Raw genomic sequence first — 23679 nt, forward strand, 5'->3', positions numbered from 1 at the left:
AGAATAATTTCACAGACAATCTCAGCAAACGTTGACATCAGAATATCTAAAACAGTAATTCAACCTAAAATAACAATAAAAAGCTCAGAGATCATCCCCTTTCACATTCTTGTAATGCTAAACAATACAAGGCTGAGAATGGTCATGCGGGAAAGGCTCCATTGGAGAAGAGATCATCACGAAGTAGTGATCTGAAGTGCCTAGAAAACTACTCACCTTGACCATGTACTTTGAAGGGTTGTTTGTGAGGAAAAGGTCAAGAATGTCCAGTGTGAGCCTAGAAAGATTTAAATTACTACATTTTTGACAGGGACTTATCAGAGTGGACAAATGCACAAGTACCAATTTTTGAAGCAAAAACAACCATACAGCAAATAGCTAGGACATTCTAGTTAAGCAGTGAATTCTGTCAGAAAAACTAAGTGGAAAAAGATATCATTGAGATTTGAACTGAGACCATATATATTTGTGAAATGAATGAATGAAGTGTTTGGAGGTTTACATATTTTTGCAGACAAGTTTGCTCTATTTTGGGAGTTTTAGATCCTTTTGTAGATAACTTTGTTCTATTAGACTGTTCACCGATGCATTCTGATAAAGTAAAGGTAGAGGTGACATGTTATATATAGTAATGAAATTTTTTGATATGGTATAAACATGGCAAGAATATACCCAGCTCTTGTATTAATTTATGACAGATGAACTGAAGTGATTGTTAATTTTCCTTCATGCTCCTGAAATGACAATCATTTGGGTAATTAACCTTAGTTTTCTTGTGTTCATGATATGTAAGTAAATATTATTCTGAGTTAACCAAGGACTACATATTTTTGCATCTGTAATTATTAAAACAAGTTAATCTAGTATAGTCATGCTTTTACAGTGTAAGCATGTGCTGCAGGTGATGTGCCAATTTTTGGAAAGTCTAGATTTGCAAGAAAACTGTGTAAAGGAAGTATTTAATCTACAAAAGGCATTATTTTTTGGATAATAACAACACATTAAAAACTAAGACAAGTGATCAAGTTAGGTTTTCAAATAATTTCCCCATTACATAAAGTGTGATAATCCTTTGCAGAACTATACATCAAATGCCACCACTGACAATAATCCTTACCATAGTGTATGAACACATTTAGCTGGATTATCTCGAACATCCCAGATTTTAACAAATGCTGTAGAGACACTAAATGCTAATCGGGTATATTCACAGTATCGAACAGATGCTACATTATTTGGATGGCCTCCAAGGCTTTGAATCTCCTGCCCTGTGTGAAGATCCCAGATTTTCACAGTTCTATCTGGTTTCAAAAAATAATAATAAAAAAATAAATAAAACTCTTTTATATGAAAAATATCAAATACAGTAAAACCTACTTAATATTTTAAAAAAGAGCAAATAATTTCTTAAGGAAAAAAAAAAAAACAGTGTTTCTGCTTAAAATATTACTTACACAAGCCGGTCATTTAATTTCAAGTAGCAGTGCTTCTCTACAAATTAAATGATCAACCATTCAAGAATTAAATGATACAACTACTCAAGGAGTGGTGGAATGCTTTTTGACCTCCTGCATTAAAAATACTCATTACAGTAGCAAATGGCTTGCATGTTATTGCATGTCTTTGACATACTAGGGAGATGAACAATTTCAATTAGCAGAATTAGCTCCAAAATACCAAAATTAAAAAAAAAAAAAAAGTGCATGCATTAGTAATAGTTCTGCAACAACAGATAACAGAATTCCAAAATATTGTCTGCTTAATTAAGTGAATGCGAGAAAGGTAAGTTGGATAAACTTGAAAGCCACCTTACAAAGCTTTATTCCTATGTAACACATGTGCATGCATACATATGCAGTAGTAATATACAACTGTTAAGAAGCAAAAAAAAGTTATCGTATGCCTAATGCTCCAAAATGCGCAGTGCAGCAGTAAAGGAAGCAAAAGGATATAAATAATGTGTGGTTTGTAAAATAAATAGTGTCTGTGAAAATGGAAATGAAAAGTACACACGGTGCCTAACCTAAGAGAGGTTTAAGGGATAGTAGAAAGTGGAAGTGAAGCAGTGGTTAAACATGTGAAAGAATTTGAAAAACCTAGTACAAAAATGAACTGGGACTGAAGCAAAAAAAAAATAATAATAAATAAATAAATAATAAGAAATAACAAAGAAATAAGTAAATAACACTGTATTCAGATACGGGAGGGCAATTTTAGCAAGAGGTCGAATCAGAGGATGGCAAATATGCAAAATCAGAATATAGTAGATGAAAATATGATACATAGCCAGGAAATTCATCAGGAGACTTCTCCTGACCATGTATCAGCACTGCGTTTCCAAATTTGTCTGTAGTATAAGAAAAGGGGGGAAGCAAATATGTGCCCTTTATCGTAGTACTTACTAGTAGACAAGGTAGTCCCTTTCTTTAAGATTGTATACCAACTTCTAAGAATATGCTAATACATTTTGCAAGTTCTGATATGTTGTGTGGTATCTGCAAAGTGGCCTTGAGGTACATGCTGTCAGTGTGAACTATTTTGTAAGCTGCATAATGGAAGATTTATATCCTCAGCAACGATTTTTATTCACTTTTGTGATTAACGTGGTGGTATGGCTATATTACCAAGATTGTGAGAAAAATATCAGATGTGTATGGAGACAGGCATCTGAAGAAAACTGAAATTTTCAAGTGGCACAGGCACACTGAAGATGGTCTTTGTCTAATCATCTATATGGAATACTTAAAGTCATTCCATTAATTATCAGTCATTTGTAATCACAGAAATGCATAACCAATACTTTCCTTCTTTGTCATCAGAAATATACAACTGTTTACTCAGTTTGCCAAATGAAGAACAACTGACTGAACTACAGTGCAATTCAAACACTGAAAATAAAACTCAATAAGTATCACCTGATGCATTTTTAATTTCAAAAAAGAAAAGATATCCCGTGATCTCAACAAAAGCAGTGAACAACTTACTCCAGTTTTAAAGTTCTTACCTCTATGAACATTTTTTCTCATGGCTGACAAACATTAAAGCATGTTAGGTTAGGTTAAAGAAATCATATACTATCTGTCAAGGAAGAACTGCAAGTGTTTCTTAAAAATTCAGCCAACAACTTAACATTTATGCAAAAAGAAATGAGCTCAAGTTCCACTCTTAAAGTAAACTATACTGATGCACAAGTTAGTGTAAATTCGCCGGCCGGGCTAGTACAGTGGGTAAAGTGCCTGTCGGGCAACCCAAAGGTCGCGGGTTTAAATCCCGCCTCGGGCTTGGATCAGAGAACTGCAAAAACTTTGGGAGGTGCATTATGGCCACAGAAGCCGATGTGCCAACAACTAAGAAAAAAAAAAAAAAAAAAAAAGTGTAAATTCATCATTTCTGTACACAGCCAACTACTAAAAAGTTAAGAATTGGCATCATTTTAGTATGGCTCATATTGTGAATACTTTCACAATGAGCCATATATTGTGAAATACGAGAAATACTTTCATATTGTGAATACGAGTTACCATGATATTGCACTACCTCAAATAAGTAATGCCTCACCAATGGAGAAGACTTGTTACTTATTCTTGGCGAATACCACCACCCAGATGGCATAGTTTCGAAGCTTATTGACTTCTCATCAGTGGGTGGGCAGGTACCCTGGTGTTGCAATGACGAAGGCCTGATGTAGCCCAGTGGTCAGGAGCGAGAGTGCATAGCACACGTTCCTTGAGTGGACCGGGGTTCAAGCCCGTGACTACTAAATACGATAAATATTTGTATTAATGATTTACTGTAAACTCCACTGACTTGGTTGTCGTGCCAGAGTATAAACAGAAAAAAAAAAAAAAAAAAAAAACCCAGTTAAGCTGTATAACTACACAATATGAGAGATGCTTGAAGGTGTGCAAGTAATTTAGATTAAAAAAGCAATAGTAAACCTTATATTGACTTTGGATGTGAATTTCATTTTGATGTTTAAATAAGCTTTATTTTAATTTGATATTTTAAAATTTGAAAAAAATTAGATAATTAAAAAATAAAAGGAAAAATGCTTCAATTTTTTTTTTCTTAGAATGTAATTTGACTTATACATACTTAATAGCTCTTTACAAATAAATTCTCTTAATAATTTAGCAACAATTAACTACACTCGCACAAACTTTTTCTGCCTGTAAATATTTTTACAAGCCGGGGAAAAAAGGTTGAGAATAAATGCTGTAAATGACAGATCATCCAATGAGGGTTTCATATAAGCAGTTGAAAAATGACATAAAGAAGCAATATTTTAAAGCATGTCAAAAAAAGCAAATTAACCACTTCATTAATCTACCCCATTCTATTAATTTATCTAATCCTATAATAATATTCAAACTACCCATTCCCACATTATCAATTATTGGAACAGTCAGTTATTCTCTACATGAAAACAAATTCACACATCTATCCAAAACTATCATTTTTTCAATTTAAATTTATGTACCCTCGTGTGTGTGTTCTTATATCCAAGAAACAAAATGATGCAATCACCATGCAGATTACACACTTAAACACTTCAAGTTTCTGCGCATGTTCTAGTTTCCTGAGACAGGGAGGTTACTCTTCCTGTTTCCCAACTAATCTTGTTGCTCTTTGCTACATCCATTCCGATAGACCTACTTCCACCCTAAAATGAGGCTACCAAACCCATATTATTATTATTATTAGCCATATGGTGCAAGGAAGCCTGAGGCTTAATACTGCACCAGCCAAAAAAAAAAAAAATTCTGAATTACCCCAAGAGAGAGAGAGAGAATCACCAAGAAAAGGAAGAAGGATGATATCCAGCTCAGGACCCTAGGTGTGCCAAACCCATACTCACCAGATGTAAGCACAGTACTTTAAGATGTCTGACCACTGCCTTATAAACAGGATAATTAATTTCGTTCCTGATAGTAGAATTACTTTGTAACTTTGATAGATCTAGTTATCCTAGCATTCTGTCTGTACTGATCAGAGAACTTCATGCTGGATTATAACAATTACCCCCAAGGTTTTTTTTTTTTTTTTTTATGTGAAATATCCTTTGGGCACTTACAACTGAGTAAATCTGATTAGTCATGAAAAATGAGGTCATCTGCAGCTTCCACCTGAGGCACTTCCCATGCTCCCACCAGTAGTCTATGCCAAGCACTCACTAGTAGTGTGATTAGAGCACGTGACGCATTTTTTTACGACTGGTACAATATTATTATTATTATTAGACATATGGCTTAAGGAAGCCTGAGGCTTATGCTGCACCAACCAAAAAAAAAAATTTCTGAATTACCCTCAGAGAGAGAGAGAGATATAAAGCAAGTCAGAAGTAAAAGGGAATCACCAAAAAAAAAAAAAAAAAAAAGAATGATGATATTATTATTAATAGTCATATGGCATCAAAGAAGCCTGAGGCACCAGCCAAAAAAAAAAAAAAAAAAAAAATTTTTTTTTTTTTTTTTGGAATAATACAAGTATTTGTCATATGACAAATACTTGTATTGCTGCAATCAAATGAGTAATTAGGCTAAATAAATATTTAGCAGATATTATGGAAATTTATGAATGATCATGGGTATTTTGTATAAACCTTCACATGTGCCTAGCATGCATGAAGGATGTTTCACATAACATCATCTGCCATGCATGCTCTATGATTATTGCTACTCAACGCAGTACCCTGCATTTACCAGTTAAACCTAACTATCTACTTTTCACCCTATCTGACTAATTTACCCATGTCTTGTGCTGGAGAGCACAGTTTGATTACTGTCCATAACCACCCTGTCAACCTTTGTTTCATCACGAAACGTTTACATTACACTTGACACACTTTCCTCTATCTTCAAATGAATAGTGAAAATAATTAGGGGTCCAGCACCAAACCACAAAAAGTCTACACTAATATTAGTCCAGGAAGAGCAGTGGTAATTAATAACTACTGTCTTCTGCCACATCACTTTATCCATAGCAGTAACTTGCTACTAATGCCACACTGTCTCAATCTGTAAGCAGTCATTCATGTTGAACATTATTGAAAGCTTTACTGAAATTAATTATACAATGTTAAGAATTTTTTTTGCTCTTATTTCCTTTGATTACTTCATAGTAACTAATCAGATTGGTCAGGCAAGATTTCTTCCTTAATGAATACATGCTGTGAATGTCATATAATTGCTTTCCTGTCAATATGATCCAGAATTACTTCTACCACTGACTTCATTATTTTTTCCTGGCAGAGAAGTAAAGTTTACAGGGTTTGTAATTATTCTGCCCTTTGATACCACTATGTGAGGAGAGAGAGACATTCATTCAACATCTCCAGATGCAAAGAAACGCTCATAATTATAACTGAAGGTTTGCTTGCCTCTTTTGCTCTTTTAGTATAATACTGGATAGATAACATCAGTCCATTGTGCCTTATTTACTTTGGACTTCAAAAATGTCTCTTCTGTTTTCCTCTCAGTTGCATAAAAAAAAAAAAAAAAAAAAAAAAAATTTATGCCCCTTGTAAGAATCAAATATACTTCTGGTTATCCCATCCCTGTAAACTTCTTCATACACAAATTTCATAATACAAATATTTATTCAGTTTGTCAGCAACCCGAACAGGATCATCAATAGCTACACCATTCATACTCAGTGGACCAATGTGGTTTATTCTTCTCTTACTGTTAACAAAAGTAGAGAATTCTTTACTACTTTTATTTGTGTGGCTAACCAAAGACCTATTGAAATCTACCTTAGCATGCCTAATCATTTAGTAACTTTACTGTAGACCACTTTATATTTCTGTACTCCCTCCTAATTTATAATTTTCCCATACAGCTTTCATTTCTTTCCTTAGTTTCAATCAGTTCATCCAGAGGCGGATTTAATGGTGGGCGTACCGGGCACGCGCCCTGGGCCCCGACTTCTGAAGGGCCCCCGCAAAACTCCAAGTTTACACTTTTTTCTTATGACAACAAGTTTGGTTTCATATGTGCAATTTTAATTACGTACAAGTTTACAATCGGCAGTAAAACCCGATAGTATGTTTATCGCTTATTTTCATTATTTCATTACTACGCTGCATACTATACACATACTACGCTGTATAGGCGCTGCGCTACCGCTCATCGGAGCAATAGAATCGTATTTGCTACTTTGTACTTACAAAGGTTCTCCTGCAGTGCAGACTTACGATATACGCAAATACGCGTATATTGTTGAAATTACATTAAGATAAAATTAATTCCTGTTGTTACATCAGCGGCTGGATTTTCGTAGTTTATGAAAAATTTTTGAATTTTAATTAATCATTAATTTATTGCACTATAACGAAAAATCTCTTCTCTATTATTCTAATCATTCAGACTCTTATATTTTATGTTATTGAACAAACATTCTTTTCATTGGTAGGCTACCAATGGTAGCTAGAAAAATGAAACGACATCTATCAGGGGCTGAAAAAGGACAAATTAAAAAAAGACGCGAGCAAGTTGCCAACCAACAGAAAGGAGCATTGGTTGGACAAATTTATAACCATACATGTTAATACATGTAATTAAAAATACATGTATTAACATGTATTTTTATTTTCCCTGTCTCTCTCTTTTTTTTAAGGGGCCCAATATTTTCTTCTGCGCCCGGGGCCTCAACCGACCTTAATCCGCCACTGAGTTCATCTGACATTCATTTAGATGTAAACCTTGAACAACATCTTAGTAGGTATAAAAAGCTTAGCAGTATTAAGATTATATCCCTGAACACTTGTCATTTATCATTGAAGTTGGTTAACATCCACTGGTGCCACTGAAAGGAATTTAAAAACTATAAAAAATCCATTGTAGTCACCTTTGCAAAAGCAAAGGTGGCTGCAATGATTTTATAGTAATTATATCTCTTCACATCTTTAAATTATATCTCTTCACAGTATTTATATCTTTAAATACATCAAACATCAATATACTACTGCCACTGTCACATATTGGTTCCTTTACCTGAAAATTATTAATGCATGAAGAATCACTTATAATCATAAAGAATGAGGCTTTCTCTTGTAACCTCTGTCATGTTGGTATAGAATGCAGTCACCTAGAAGTCCAAAAATGTTCTTTTAAGTGACTGACTAACCCAGAAAATCCAGTCAATATCTGGAAAGTTAAAATTCCTCATGATAGCACATTCTGATTTATTGGAACACTAACTGTCTGTATATAGTTGTTTGTTATACGGTTCATTATATTACAGTAATTTTTGTTTTCCCAGTCCTTATGTCACACCAGATTGACTAAACATTGCACTGGCTACTCATTTTAATTGAATTCTTGGATTCTATATACTTCTTAACCAAGAGCACAACTTCACTTTTTCTGTCCTTTCTGGCTTTTCTATATACACACTGTATTCACCATATTCAAATTTCATATTCCTGATGTCTCAGTGGTACTATGTCTCTGTATGCAATTTGATTTGGCAAGTAAGTCAAAGTGCCTTATTATTATACTTCAACTTGCCAATCACTGACTGGAAGTATTTGACTTAACTTGATCAACCTTTTTGAGTCAACTTGACTTATTACCTGCATAAATATCAGAGAGAGTAGTACACAGAAAGCAGCGCATGTCCATGCAACAACAATGACGCATGATTAACGTGCCTCACTCAGCTCATTGCACTTATCCGTTGTATTTAAATGTCAGTTGATGAAGAGACACGCGTCTCGAAAGCTACTGTTAGTATATATTTGTATTTTTACATTAAACCGGATTTATAACTTATATGTGTATGTTATTAAAAATCAGAGAGAGAGTACAAGGGTGAGAGATATCTTTAATCTGATCATTGCCAGTAATTTGGATATCATAAATATAAATATAATGCTATTGGAACCATTAGCATCAAGTGATCATAGTTTCTTGAAGTGGATAATGATAAAAATATGATTTGTCTAGTCTATGGCAGTGATGGCATAGGCTATAAAATTTTTGGAATGCATGCCAAAAAAAGAAGCTGAAACAAGGATTTAACAATTTATGAATGTCATAAATAATCTTTCTTGATATCATAAAATAATAACAATAGTCTAAAGTTCATAAGGAAAGGACAGAAAATTTGAATACTCACCATATTCAAATTTGGCATCCACTATTACAGAGGGCAACATGTTTCTGATTTTCCTACATTGCTTTTAATGATTTAAATCAATCTAAAATCTCTATGTTGGTAAAGTATTGTCTGATTTTTACCTTTGTGTAAAACCTTACTTCAAAATTTAAATCGCTATTTTTCAGGGATTACATATTTCTTGGTTTTGTTGTTAGGCGCTCAAATTAATTTCACAGTTCCTGATTTGATTATTGTTATTGCCCTTATTATTATTTATTTATTTAATTTGTTTATTCAAATTAAGAATAGAAACCTTTATTTTTAAAAACTTTGCTATTTTCTGTACCCCTACCCTTTAACAACTTTTTTTTTTTTTTTTTTTTTTTGTTAGTTGTTGGTGCAACGACTTCTGTGGCTATATTGCACCTCCCAAGATTTTTGCATTTTGTACTCTGATCCAAGCCCGAGGTGGGATTCGAACCCGCGACCTTTGGATTGCCAGGCAGGCACTTTACCCACCCGCCTAGCCCAGTCGGCACAACCTTCTGCAGTGGTCAGTTTCTAGATTATTCTACTCTCAGCTGCAACTCTGCATGTCAGACAGATACAAAACAAACTTGTGCTCCTTTTATAGCTTTTGGCGTCAGTTGTAGTTTGTGTAGTTGAATATGCTTTTAAAATGTCACATCAGTGCTAAAATTCACTAGCTAGCTAACTGTTATGAGTGCAATGATTACAAAAGTAAACTATACAGGCAGGCTGTAGTGCCCATATTAAAACATATAAACTTTATTTTGGCTGTAAATTAGATGACCAAGACAAGAGGGTAGGCTTCTGATATGTGCTGCACTGATAGTGTAACATATATAAGGAACTAGAAGCTTGGAAATCCTTCAAGGAAGTTTTTGAACATTTTTTGAGGAACGAAAGGGTAAAGAACTATAAAACAGTCTTTCATGAGAATTTATTACAAATCTAAAATCTCAGTTGCAGTATGTTGAAAAATACACTTTCTCCATTGCTATTTATATCTTTTTCCCAAATAACCTTGAACACTGATTTCATTTTTTATTTTTAAGGAAGTGTGGAAGCCTAGTATGCTGGCAGACTATTAGAATTAGCATTAGTAGAGGCATATGATGCAAGAAAGCAAGATTATACAGCATCAGCAAAAAAAAAAAACACCTTTCCCATTTCACCCATCCATTCGCTCCAAATGTTTGTACAGTTTTGTCTTGAATTTATTTAAGCTGTCAACTTCTACAATGACAGATGGAAGTTTGTTCCAGCAATCAATCACACGCTGGCTAATGGCAAATTTCCGCACATCTATTCTACAACTGTCTTTCTTCAATTTGAATTTATGTCCCCTCAGGCGATTAATGTGGACAAGAGGTAGAATTCCCATCATCATTGAGCTTGCTCAAACCATTCAAGGCCTTATACACCTCAATCAGATCACCTCACAGGTGCCTAGTCACCAGATACTGTACTTTGCAAATCTCATGCCTTTCTTTGTAAGAGCAACCCTGTTGTTCTATTCACTAATCTTGCCCTTCTCTGTACTCGTTCCAGCAGACATGTATACAGTACTCAAGATTTATCTGACCTTTGTACAAGGAGATAATCACCTCCTTATCCCTGCTAGAAAAATTCCTGTATATCATTGACAAAACACCATGAGCTACTCTTGCAGACTGTCTGCTCAGAAAACTTCATATCTGACTACACAATTACCCCCAGGTCTTTTCATTCTCTACCACACAGTTGATATGTTACACTGGGGTTAGTGCTATCCATAAGCAATACTTTACATTTGTCAATGTTAAACTTCAGTTGCCACCACTCAGCCCATCTGCTCAACGTTTCTAGATCCTCTTGCAGAGCATACTGTCATTTGTGTCATTAACAACCCTGCCAAGCTTCATATCATCTGCAAACATAGACATTAAGACTGATATACCTTCATCAATATCATTAATTAATATCATTGTTGGAAACAGGGCCACACTTACACTTCTTGGGGGGCCCCTTTTAGGATACCAGTAAAAAAAAAGACACTTGCATATATAAATAATATCAAAAATTGTTACAAAAATATTATAAAAAACACCTACATCTTGTTTGTTAGCAGTAACCAATTGCAGGTGAATTATAAAACAGCAATTCAACAGTTAAATTATGAGTTCATACAATTTATGTGCATAAATATTTTTTCCTTGGCAAAATATCTATTAAATCATTCTAATTAATGCTGTTTACTAGTTCAGATTCAATAAATAACAATGACAAATTACTCATTTTATCTTGAATTAAATTATTCCTCAAATATTTTGAGAAAAGAAATGACTGTTCTCCATTTGCATTTGACACAGACATTGTGAGAAATATTTTCAGAACTCTTTCGACATTCAGAACTGTCAATCTAAATCCATCATTAATATTTTACATATACTCAATATGTATATATTAAGTGCAATAGCATCATTAATACACAGCCATTTTTGAATAAACAGAATATTTATAAGGCGGCATTGTTTTAAATTATATCTCATATTGTGAATACCTTCACAACGAGTTGCCATGATATTGCACTACTTCGAATAAGTAATGCTTCACCTAAGGAGAAGACCAATGTTACTTATTCTCAGATAGGTACCACCACCCAGACGGCACCGTTTCAGGGCTATTTTGTATTTGAGTGGGATAATAACTCGACTATCCAGTTGTCCCTATTAGACTTAGAAAAGCAAAAAGGTAGAGGGGAAAGTAATAGTAGGAGTGGAAGAGGAAAAGAAACGGTGTAGAAGAATGAAAGGGACAGTAACTCCTTCAACTCACACCACTCGAAAACTCAAACTCCTCAAATAGGCAACGCTTCCCCAGTGGAGAAGGCTGTTGTTACCTATTCTTGGAAACTCCGGACATCATCAGGCTTCCCCTGGTGCCGTTTCAGGGCTATTTGGCCCCTCTTCGGTGGGTGGGTAGGTACCCAAGTGATGCAATGATGGCAAAACAGTTATGAAGTATAACTCCACAATATGAGAGATGCCTGATGGTGTATGATGTATTTAGACTAAGATGCATTTAGGACTAAAGCCTCAAGCTGTGAGCAAATTTAGACCATGTATTTATTAAGTGCAATAGCATCATTAATACACAGCCATTTCTGAATAAACAGAATATTTATAAGGCGGCATCGGTTTAAGTTTTAGGCTTTAGCCCTAAATGCATCTTAATCTAAATACATCATACACCATCAGGCATCTCTCATATTGTGGAGTTATACTTCATAACTGTTTTGCCATCATTGCATCACTTGGGTACCTACTCACCCAATGAAGAAGGGCCAAAGAGCCCTGAAACGGCACCAGGGGAAGCCTGATAATGTCCGGAGTTTCCAAGAATAGGTAACAACAGCCTTCTCCACTGGGGAAGCATTGTCTATTCGAAGAGTTTGAGTTTTCGAGTGGTATGAGTTGAAGGAGTTACTGTCCCTTTCATTCTTCTACACCGTTTCTTTTCCTCTTCCACTCCTACTATTACTTTCCCCTCTACCTTTTTGCTTTTCTAAGTCTAATAGGGACAACTGGATAGTCGAGTTATTATCCCACTCAAATACAAAATAGCCCTGAAACGGTGCCGTCTGGGTGGTGGTACCTATCTGAGAATAAGTAACATTGGTCTTCTCCTTAGGTGAAGCATTACTTATTCGAAGTAGTGCAATATCATGGCAACTCGTTGTGAAGGTATTCACAATATGAGATATAACTTAAAATGATGCCGCCTTATAAATATTCTTTTTATTCAGAAATGGCTGTGTATTAATGATGATATTGCACTTAATATATATATAGTCTAAATTTGCTTACAGCTTGAGGCTTTAGCCCTAAATGCATCTTAGTCTATATAGTCAATATTTGAACCATTTTCTTCTTTGGCACTGCTGTTATTATGATTAATGCTTTTTTAAATATTAATATTTAATTGCTTTAATTACTGCTTCATTTAATTTGTTGTTTATGGACAATTTCAGATTTTTAATTCAAATGAGATTATAGTAACAGCTTAAAAGAGATAACTGATAATGATTCAATATAAAAAAATTAACACTTGAACCAATTTACTTTAGTGTGTGCACTCCTGCGTATCACACTAACTTTGCACATCAACAATTAAACTAAATGTTAGTTTTTGGAAGGAAGAATCCCATCATTATTCAGCTTGCTCAAACCATTCAAGGCCTTATACACCTCAATCAGATTGCCTCACAGGTGCCTAGTCACCAGACACTGTACTTTGCAAATCTTATACCTTTCTTTGTAAGAGCAACCCTTTGTTCCATTCACTAATCTTGTTGCTCTTCTCTGTACTCATTCCAGCAGATATGTATACCATTTCAGCTTATAGTAACAGCTTAAATCTCTCAGCTTATATAGATTATAAAATCCATGGGTGGTTGTTGTTGTAATTGGGATTAACGACACAAGGGGCTACTGAGGCCAAATTGTCTGTTCACAGTTTATTTACGGGCAACATATCTTTAGAGATGTTAAATTATATGCTCCTGTACAGTCCAATGTGTTTTAAATACATGAAAAGTACTTGTATATTGGCTTCATTTCCTATGACATGAGATAAATTAAATGCGATGTTTAAAGTAAAGAGTGACCGGAAAGTGTTTAATCGAATGTAAGGAACCCTCAACCAGAAAATGATGGACCATAAGTTGTTGTTTTTTTTTGTTTTTTTTTGTTAGTTGTTGGTGCATCGACTTCTGTGGCCATAATGTACTTCCCAAGGTTTTTGCAGTACTTTGATCCAAGCCCGAGGCAGGCACTTTACCTACCTGGCTAGCCCAGTTGGCACCATAAGTTGTGTCTGACAGGATGAGCACCGAGGTGGGTTTTCTCCCAGTAGCAGGATGAGATGGGTATGATGAGTGTGTCCCATTCTGAGCCTTGCCAATACTACTTACTCTCGTCTGTTTTGCCAGAGAGCCACAGCTTTGGATCTTCTTTTATCTGGTAAAGTTTATTGTTGGTGTTACTTTTCCAGATCTGTTACCATTTATCGTAGCATGCTTTACATATGACAGACTAATAGTCAGTGTAAGGAACTTGAGGATGTTGTGAGAAAACCGGTTGAGGATGTTTAGCGGCAAAGTCAGCACTTTCATTTCCAGGAATGCCAGAATGGCCAGGGATCCAGCAAAAACTGATTGACTGATTGGACACACTGCAACAGAATAGCTGGGAATGAATCTGTTTCAACATAAGATGACAATATGAGAACTTCTTCCTTAAGGCAGAGACAGCACTGAGGGAGTCGGTGTAAATTATGGCAGGTGAGATGGAAAAGCTCAATAATCTTACTAAGCACTAACTTAATGGCATATAATTCAGCTATGAAGACGCTGCAAGCTAGCGGTAGTGTGGCTGAAATCATACATGAAGGAAAAACTGCAGCAGCACCTACCATTTTGTTAGTTTTGGAACTATCTGTATAAATTATATAGGCATGGTTGTTCATAGTAGCATGAACTGAGTGCAACTGTCTGATAATGCAGGGTGGAATAATATTTTTCCTCCACTGGAGAAAGTGCACATCGTGAGAGACAGACATGAAAGTCCAAGGTGGAACAGGTGCAGTTGTATCCTGAAAAATTTCATTTAAATTGACATTCCAACTCTGAACAAGCTCTTTAATCCTGAGTGAAGCAGGTCTATTTTCATTTGGCTTGCTCTCATAGAAGGATTCCCACAGAGTATTATAAAGATACTCCCAACTGTGGTGCAAGGGCAGACTCTAAATCTTAGCAGCATAGTGGAGCAGTAGTGTTTTTTCTACACAAGTGTAATGGGGGATCATGTGCTTCAATATCTTCAATACTTTAGATTGGAAAAGTCCTGAAAGCTCCCAGGGCAGTGGTCAGAGCACTGTGATGGATCACATTTAGCCACTTTAAAGTAGTGCTTCTGGCAGAGCCATACTGGACAACAATAATCTAACCATGAATGGATTCAAGTTATATAAAGATGCAGTAAAGTGTACCAATCAGCTCGCCAGGACATAGATGAGACTGATTGAAGTATATTCAAATGCTTTAGACAGGTAGTTCTTAAATGAGTGATGTGAGCTTGGAAATTTAGTTTGCTGTCTAGCATTAGTCCAAGAAATTTAACGGTATTAACAAGCAGGATTGAAGTATTGTTTATTTGTAGTTCAGGTTCGGGGTGGAGAGCTAGTTTCTTGCAAAAGTGAGTGGGAGTGTATTTCTTTTCTGATAGCCTGTAACCATTCCAAAAAACTGAAGGAAAAACTGCAGCAGCACCTATCATTTTGTCAGTTTTGGAACCATCTGTATAAATTTTTTAAGATTCTATTTTGTTTATGGAAGTCCAAGATTCTATTTTGTTTATGGAAAGTTGGAGCTGCCTTTCCATGGTATTCAAACTTTGAGACTGACAGGAAATGGTAAGGTCATCTGCATACATGTAAGTTTCAACAGTTTTTGGGATATCTTGTATCAATGTTGCTAATTCGGATTGAAAATAGCGTTGGACTCAGTATCGATCTCTGCGGGACTCCCTCTTCCTGAATGTGAGATGCAGTGAGTATGTTTTTATATCGGACCTGAAAAGAACGTGTTTGCAGGAAATTTTGAATTATTTACGGAAAATGGCTCCTAAGCCCCAGATGGTAAAGGTCCATAATAATACCATGACGCTGTGTAGTGTCAAATGCCTTTTCAAGTTCTAAGTTGACCATGACTAGATGTTGTTTCATGACAAAGGCATTGCGGATATGAGATTCGGCTTTAATAAGCACGTCTAGTGTTGATCTATTCTTCCGAAAGTCATAATGATGATGTGAAAGGAGATTCTGTGACTCCAGAATGTAAGTGAGACTTGTATGAACTATCCTTTCAAAAATTTTTCCTATGCAGCTTGTGAGAGATATTGGCCTATAACTTTCAACCAGGGAAAGATCTTTGCCTGGATTTGGTATGGCGATAACCAAAGAATGACACCAGGAAAAAGGATAGGCATTGTCAGAGAAGATCCGATTGTAGAAAATCAAACGTAAATGCTTCAACATAATGTAATGAACACCATCTGGGCCTGCAGCACTGTTGGATCTATTTAATGATTCTTTCAGTTCTGTTATGTTCTTTCAGTTGTACAGGAAGGAGTGCTGCGTGAAGAAGTTGATTTTATGCCATTCTGCATCTGCTTTGAGATGCTGAAAGGAGGATGCATAAGAGGCAGAAGCAGAGATTTTAGAAAACGATTCTGCTAGTGCAATTAGCAACTTCTTCAGGAGTAGAAACATCTTTCCCTTTCCAATGACGTGTCTGAGAGGGCAAATGAACAAATTTGCCTTTTAGTGCCTGTATCCTTCTCCACATGATCCGTGTGTCAGTGTCTTTGGTGATGGTTGACCAAAGACACTGACACACGTGTCTTTGGCAAAAACAAAAACAATCCACGAATTTGCTTTATGTCAGATTTGTCTTGTTTTAGCTTTAAGCCTTTTATACGAAATTAAGTTACTGGTGGTAGGAGACTTGCAGAAATTATTCCAAGCTCAGTTTTTCTCCTGTTTAGCATTCAAGCACTCCGTATTCCACCAGTGATTTCAGTGGGAGCGATATGTCTTGGATTTTGGAATGGAAATATTAGCTGCACTCAGAATCTGATTGGTTATGTAATTAGTTACATCATCAATAGGTTTCTGTTGAACATAAATTTTATCTAACAGTATTTTGGAAGAATAACCATCCCAGTTTGCCTTATTAAATTTCCAACTGGATCACTGATCGGGAGATACCACTGTTTGTATTGAACAGACGATTGGAAAGTGATCGCTGTTAAAGAGATCAGATAATACAGACCACGTAATGATTGGGAAGATAGATGGTGAACAAATTGACAAGTCAACTGCAGAAGTGGATCCTGTAGATAGATGGATGTATGTAGGAGATCCAGAGTTCAGTAAATTAAGATCATTATTATTTATAAATTCTTCAATCAATTTGCCTTTTCTGTCCATTGTAGCGGATCCCCACAATGGATGGTGCCCATTAAAGACACCATAAAGACAAATTGGAGTTAGAAGTTGCGTAATGAGGTTGTGAAGTTCTGAATAGGGTGGTATATAAACAGAAACAAGGATAACTGATGTACCAACTACAATACAAGCAGCTAGATTAGTTACTACTTCTAGATTAGTTTATAACTGGATCAGCTTGGATAGCACATTAGAATTAACTAGAATGGCTACCCCTCCACATGCAGGAAACTCAGCTCCTATCTCGTATGTACATCATATAATTGGAGAATTTTGGGGAAACTTGGGATGACAAGAATGTTTCCTGTAGGCATACACTATGGGATTGAATTGAGCTAGTAAATCCCTTAAGTCATCAGAATGGCTGCTTAGTCCTCTGCAGTTCCATTGTATGATGTTATGAATTATTTAGGTTTGGCAGAGGATGATTCATCTGACTCCTTTTGTTTGGGCCTTCCTTCCGTTTTTTTGGGAAAATGGGGCATCCAGTGTCCATAGTCACTCACGTGAAGTTCTAGTATAGGTTCCTCGTAATCTGAGTGTACGTCTACTTCCATACTATTGGTTGGCGATTCGGTTTTCTTGCCATCTTTAGTTCTCTCTAATTTTTCACTGTCATGCGACGCCAATTGGAGTGTTAGTTGCTTTACTAGTTTTATCTCTTGTGGAGGCTGATAAAGTTGCTTTAACCCAGTTTGCCAGAGAGGTGTTTGGTGGTATTGACACATCTGTTTGAGCTGCAGTTGAAAGGTAGCTTTGGATGAGAGACACATAGAATAGACTGGGCATGGTCAACATAATTTGTCTGCGTCCTTCAGGATATGTTACTTTATGTTCTATCTTTGAATTTTCTTTCCAGTTTTACACATATCGCATGATTTAAGAAAATGCAGGATAACTTTCTTTGCAGCTGGAACACACAAGAGTAGAGGCTGAGCAATCTGCTTGTGTATGATCCTTAGAGAAACATAGGACAGATGGCATCACCTCTGCATGCCTGCTGAGAGTGGCCATATTTCTGGCATTTAAAACAGCGAAGAGGATTCAGAGTGTATGGCCGAATTCAGCAGTTTAAATAGCCAACTTTTACAGAGGATAGCTAATCAGGAGTGCTGAAGTTTAAAATGATGGAGCGCGATGGGACAACATTTCCATCTTTTTAAATCATTATGAGCTTTGCACTGACTACCTTCTGATTACTAAGTTCTTGGGCTAATTTCTCCTCAGACACTGCAAATAGGTCCCACTCAGTGATGACACCTTTTGATGAATTTAAGGTATTGTGGGGAGTAACAGATACTGGCAGCCCACCAAATGTGGTTGTCTTTAATAGCCACTCAATGTTTGAAGGTGGCTGTTTCAACAAGGAGGACTCTGGATTGAAGTCTCTTCACCATTTTTGGTGATCCCACAATTGATTCCAAGTATTTTTGGATCATAAATGGTGATAACTTTCCAATAGGCTGAGTAGACAGAGTGTATCACCAGAAAATTAGGTAGGGTAATTTAGGTTAATTTAACTCATTATCATTGGATGTTGCTGGCCTTTAGCTTGAAGGCTCTAGCAGTGGATAGTCATTTATATCCATGGTTGTTCCTTTTTGCCCTGGAGGATAGCTTATACTAAGAAAAAGAAAGGTGATTTCCCTTTCTGGGTTCTTACTCAATCTGTAAAGTACAGAACCACTTATAATAAACTAAGAATTTGAAAGGCACTAGAAATTAAACAAAACGAGATCGCTGGGAAAAATACTATTACTCAGGAAAAATCGCTTGGCACTCGGGGCCATCCACGGGTGGTCCAATTAAAAGTTTCTGCAGAGCAAATAACATTTCTATATATTTAACTGATTTCAAGAGAGGCTGGGTACAAATTGTTTGCATCTCTAGCCTTTAGGCAATAGATCTGCTGATGTAGAAAGCATGAATTAAGAGCTATAAGGATTAATAATCTGCAATTCAGGTCAGCCTGTGTTCTTTTGTTACACCCTTTTAGAGAATTAGGAGAGAGAGTGATTTTTCTTTATTCTGGAAATTAATCTGTTCTTTTGGAGAAATGAATCATCCATACTTTCAGTAAATTTCATCTGTCTCAGTTTACAATGTAAACATGGTAGGCACAAGTGGGCCCTAGTTTAGATCAGGGCTTTAAAAAAAGAAATCACTTTAAAAATTTCCTATTACAGAGGCACGAAGCTAGCACCTCATATGCCTATTTATAAGCATGGCCGTGGCTGGAAATTGATCTTACAAAACTTAATAACAAAGCAAACTAATACAACTTAATACCAATGAAATATATAAATGTTTGATACTGCAGTACTTTTGAAAAGGACTAATTGTTGTACACTTTGACAAATTGTATGGTGTATTAATGTTAATTCAAGAGTCAAATATATTTCAAAACTGAGGAGTGTAGAGTTATGAAAAATAATCAATGATTGAAGAATAAAGTTTTAACTTTAAAAGAAAGAAGTTCAACCTTCATTCCATTACTAAAAAAATATCCCCCCTCCAAATATGTATCCCTCTAATTACACAATTAAAAAAATTGTTGTAAATGCAAACACTTGTCTTGGAAATCATTTTTCCATAGAAAATAATTAATAAGGATGAGTTATGGTCTGAATTGGACTGCCGGACTTTCCTCCACAGATATATGCATTTGTTTGGTTAGAAAAAAACTCAAGTTCTAAGTAAAAAAAACTTGAATGCATGCTAGTTGTTTATCAGCTCAAGTAATTTTATTTTTATGCCATTAATAGTTTTTTTTTTTTTTTTTTGACAAATATGATTTCATAATCTAGAACAGAATGGCATATACTGTTGTTTAGAATACTTGGTTAGTCTTTATAATCTGTTACCCCTTGCAAGTAACAGTGATTGACAGACCACTTCAGTATACAGTACCATTTTAATTAGTGTTTTTATTCTCCACTGCCACTGTTTTAAAATCGGAAACTCTTTTTCTGATTTAAAAACAGTGGTGGGAGAGACTAGGCCTGTCGATTACTGCTACTTGCAGGGATCGATTGTAAGGGGTCAGCAGATTGTAAAGACTAACCCAAAACGTGACTCTAGAATTGAATATACCACACAATTGACAAAAATAAGGAAGCTGGTTCTTTTCTCCAAAGTAGATGTTTACAAGTTTCTCCAAGCAAATTCGCATATCATCAATATATTTTTATTTTAAAGTAGAGAAATTCCTAATCCATAGTAACTTGTTTCTGATAAATCCTCATATTTACAAAAATTTACTCTTATTCAATACACTGTAGCAGAGAATAGAGTACCTCAGTTGTTTCTATGCTAGGAAGATGCCATTACATGGCATCTTCTTAGCATAGCAAAAATTTTAATTCCATTCATCTTCACTTTGAATAATTGAATTTGTTAACACAAACATTTATTGTGCCTCCTCCTCCTCCTCCTCCTCCTCCACTGTCAGCATGCCCCACACTTTGAAAACCACTGCAATAGCTGGATTCCTTCTGAAAAGTAGATGTTTACTGTTGCCAGTTTATTGTGAAATTAGTGTTTTGCCAAAAACTCCATCCATATTCATTTTTAATATGAAGTATAACAAAACATATTGAAGCTATACTGTAGTATAAAGTTAGCATTAAAATTATGTATTTTACATGTACACCACTATCATAGCAATCACCTACCTTTGGAACTGCTGAACAGCACATCATCTGTAGCTGCAATTGAGAGAACAGCTTTACTATGTCCTTCTGCAATATGTGTGCACATAATGGGAGAATTTCGATGGCTGGATTTTCCCAAAAATGGAGTTATCACACCTCTGAAATAATATAGCTCAAACTAACTCTGTATGTTTAAAAAAAATGACACACTACAGTGTAAGCTTGTTAATTTGTTACTGGTGGGACCTTCACAATTGTGACAAATTAACTAACACAATAAACTAATAGAGAGGGAAAAAAACAGCTATACTATATAAACCAACTTAAGAGCAATTAGCAATTTACATCATGGTAATGTAAAACACATTAGCATGATGGTTATTTTTAAAATAACAAAATAAGTGACAGGATATAAACAGGTGAAAAATTACCAAGATTATACTATAATTATTCACACACTGAAAGTAAGTTATACATAAAAAGAAGGAACTAACAATTTGAATGTCTTTTTTTTTTTTTTTTTTTTTTTAACTTCCTTTCACTAACCGGAAATAAATATCACTTGAAGAGAACAAATCCAAGAGAACTGGTATTTTTTTTTTCCAGACAATGGGTCATTTCAAGTAATGATTTTGCATATAATTTGGCAGAGGAGTCTTGAGGACAATGATTAAGTAGTGAACATTTTTCACAAATAATCATGTGCAGTTAACAATGCACATGGCTTCATCTCTATTGAGTAGAGGATGCAAATTTGAAAACTATTGCTGCTGTAGATGAAAATCCTGATGATAAGATGGTCAAGCTATGAAAAATTCCATTCCATTTTGATCTTTAATCAAACAAAGTAAGTTCCATTTAAACATACTGTCTACTGCCATTAGAATGAAATCAAGGGCATCACCATATATAGACTCTTTAAGAAATGGAGAATCAAAGTATCCTAAATCCACCACCCATCACCATTAAAACAGACTGCATTTGGTAGTGACATTTAGTTCATCCAGAGCAGTGCAACTATAGTTCTCAAAAATCTGCTCAAGAAACATGCTAATATTAGATTTCGTACTAATCATAGTACCTTTTACTGATGGTAATCTTTTGTGCACACATTCCAACTGTTTTTTTATGCTTATGCTTTTTTATATTATGCCTTTTTTTTTAACTAATGAGATATTTTACGATTTTATTTCCCATTTTGATTTTTGCACTTGCATTTTTTTTAAATTCACTATTTTCTGCTGCCACTCTAAAGTATACATATGTAACTTGCTCAAACTTGGATAATTGAAAAACCTCATCTTCATAGGGTGTACTTCACAAAAAAAAAAAAAAAAAACCACCAATGAGGAAACTATTCTTATTATGCAATTACATTACAGCAATAGGCTTACCTCTAATACATTAACACCACCACACAATGTTAAAGAAAACATGGATACAGGGAGCAACCAACTTTTTCATTTATTAATATTTTATTTTTTATAATTATGGTCTACTTAATGATGAAAATTAATAAAAAAATCTGTTTTCCTTAAGATTATTTTGGGAAATGTGCTTCATGTGTCATGAAGGACAATTGCAAAAAATGTCACTTCTAACCTCAAAACATGTATCACATCTCACACTTTTGTTTTCACTTATCCAATTTATTTTTTGAGTTAATGAAGTTTCATTGTGTAACATAAATAATAATTATATTAAATTTATCAAGAATATAACATAATTGCCATGTGAGATAATATTTGAGTTTTCCAGGTCACCTACTTTAAACATCCATAAATGACAAGCGAGAGCCATAAGCACCGTTTCAGAGTGCAAATTGAAAAACAATAAGCAAAGCACTGTGTGACAGGCTTATGTGATAAATATAACCAAAAAATTTGTAATATTTGGAGAAAGGTTTTTTGTCAATTTTTTCTGGGGTAGCACCAATATTATTTTTAAGATTATCTAACATCAAAGTTTATATGAATAGAACCATGACCTGAGAATTTAGTTGGAAGTATAAATATGTGTTTTCAATTAAAAAATTCTTTGCTCCAGTTTTCTTATCACATCGAAATATTATGCTTTATTATATTTTCGTTATTGTATTTTTGAAAATACACTCATGTAGTTCTCCAATAGAATATAATAAAGGAAATATAAAATGACGTGTTCAATAAAATAGCCTGATTATCCATTAGACAGTTTCATGTAACTGCAGAGTAATATCATATTCAGGTGAAACACTCATATGACATGATAAGCAGGTACTCAAAGCCTATCAAACTGAAAATTAAGACCACAAGGGTTATATCTCGTAGCAGTTAACATTTCAACAATGGCACATTGGTTTTTGTTCAGTGATGCAAAAGCAACTAAAGCTATAGTGTGCTAAGACTATGCCACAAAAAAGTATAAGAGAAAAAAAGGCCATGTTTTGGATTTCAACACAAAAATCCAAATTTATTTAGCTGTTGCAACTGTTTGGGTCTATTGTAATAATTGTCCCCTCATTCCAATAAACTAATTAAATAATTTGCATGGTAAAGTTTCTTCACTAAACGTGCTTAATGTTTTATCACCTTTACTCATCTGACTGGCTTTATACACTTAGTCAGAATTTTTGGCTAATCACCATATGTCAAAGGTTTATAAATTTTTTTACAAATTAGTAACTTTTACAAATATATATCATAGAGTATTTATTTTTCATTTAGTCGTGGAAAAGAACAGTCAGTGGATTTTTGGCTGCTGTAAAGGGATAAGTATTTTTTAATTTTTACATTATTCTTTGTTAATTGACATACTGCATTGTGTTTTATGGAGATATTAAATAGGTTTAATAGAATTTGTTACCTTTTTA

General features: G+C 34.9%; 1 protein-coding gene across 2 annotated transcripts in view; it reads right to left on the bottom strand.

The window, feature by feature from the left end:
• Nucleotides 1-23679, bottom strand: part of LOC150087230 (kinesin-like protein KIF21A) — a 779086-nt gene that overhangs the window by 81806 nt on the left and 673601 nt on the right. For both annotated transcript variants that reach the window (XM_090371900.1, XM_090371899.1), the window contains 2 exons: nucleotides 20850-20986; nucleotides 1118-1301 (listed from right to left, as the gene is read on the bottom strand). In XM_090371900.1, coding sequence (XP_090228026.1) covers nucleotides 1118-1301; nucleotides 20850-20986 — 321 coding nt within the window. The remainder of the gene's footprint in view (nucleotides 1-1117; nucleotides 1302-20849; nucleotides 20987-23679) is intronic.

The sequence above is a fragment of the Mastigoproctus giganteus genome, chromosome 4 (genome assembly GCF_048544385.1).
Source record: "Mastigoproctus giganteus isolate SK-2022 chromosome 4, ASM4854438v1, whole genome shotgun sequence".
In the NCBI taxonomy this organism is placed as follows: domain Eukaryota; kingdom Metazoa; phylum Arthropoda; class Arachnida; order Uropygi; family Thelyphonidae; genus Mastigoproctus; species Mastigoproctus giganteus.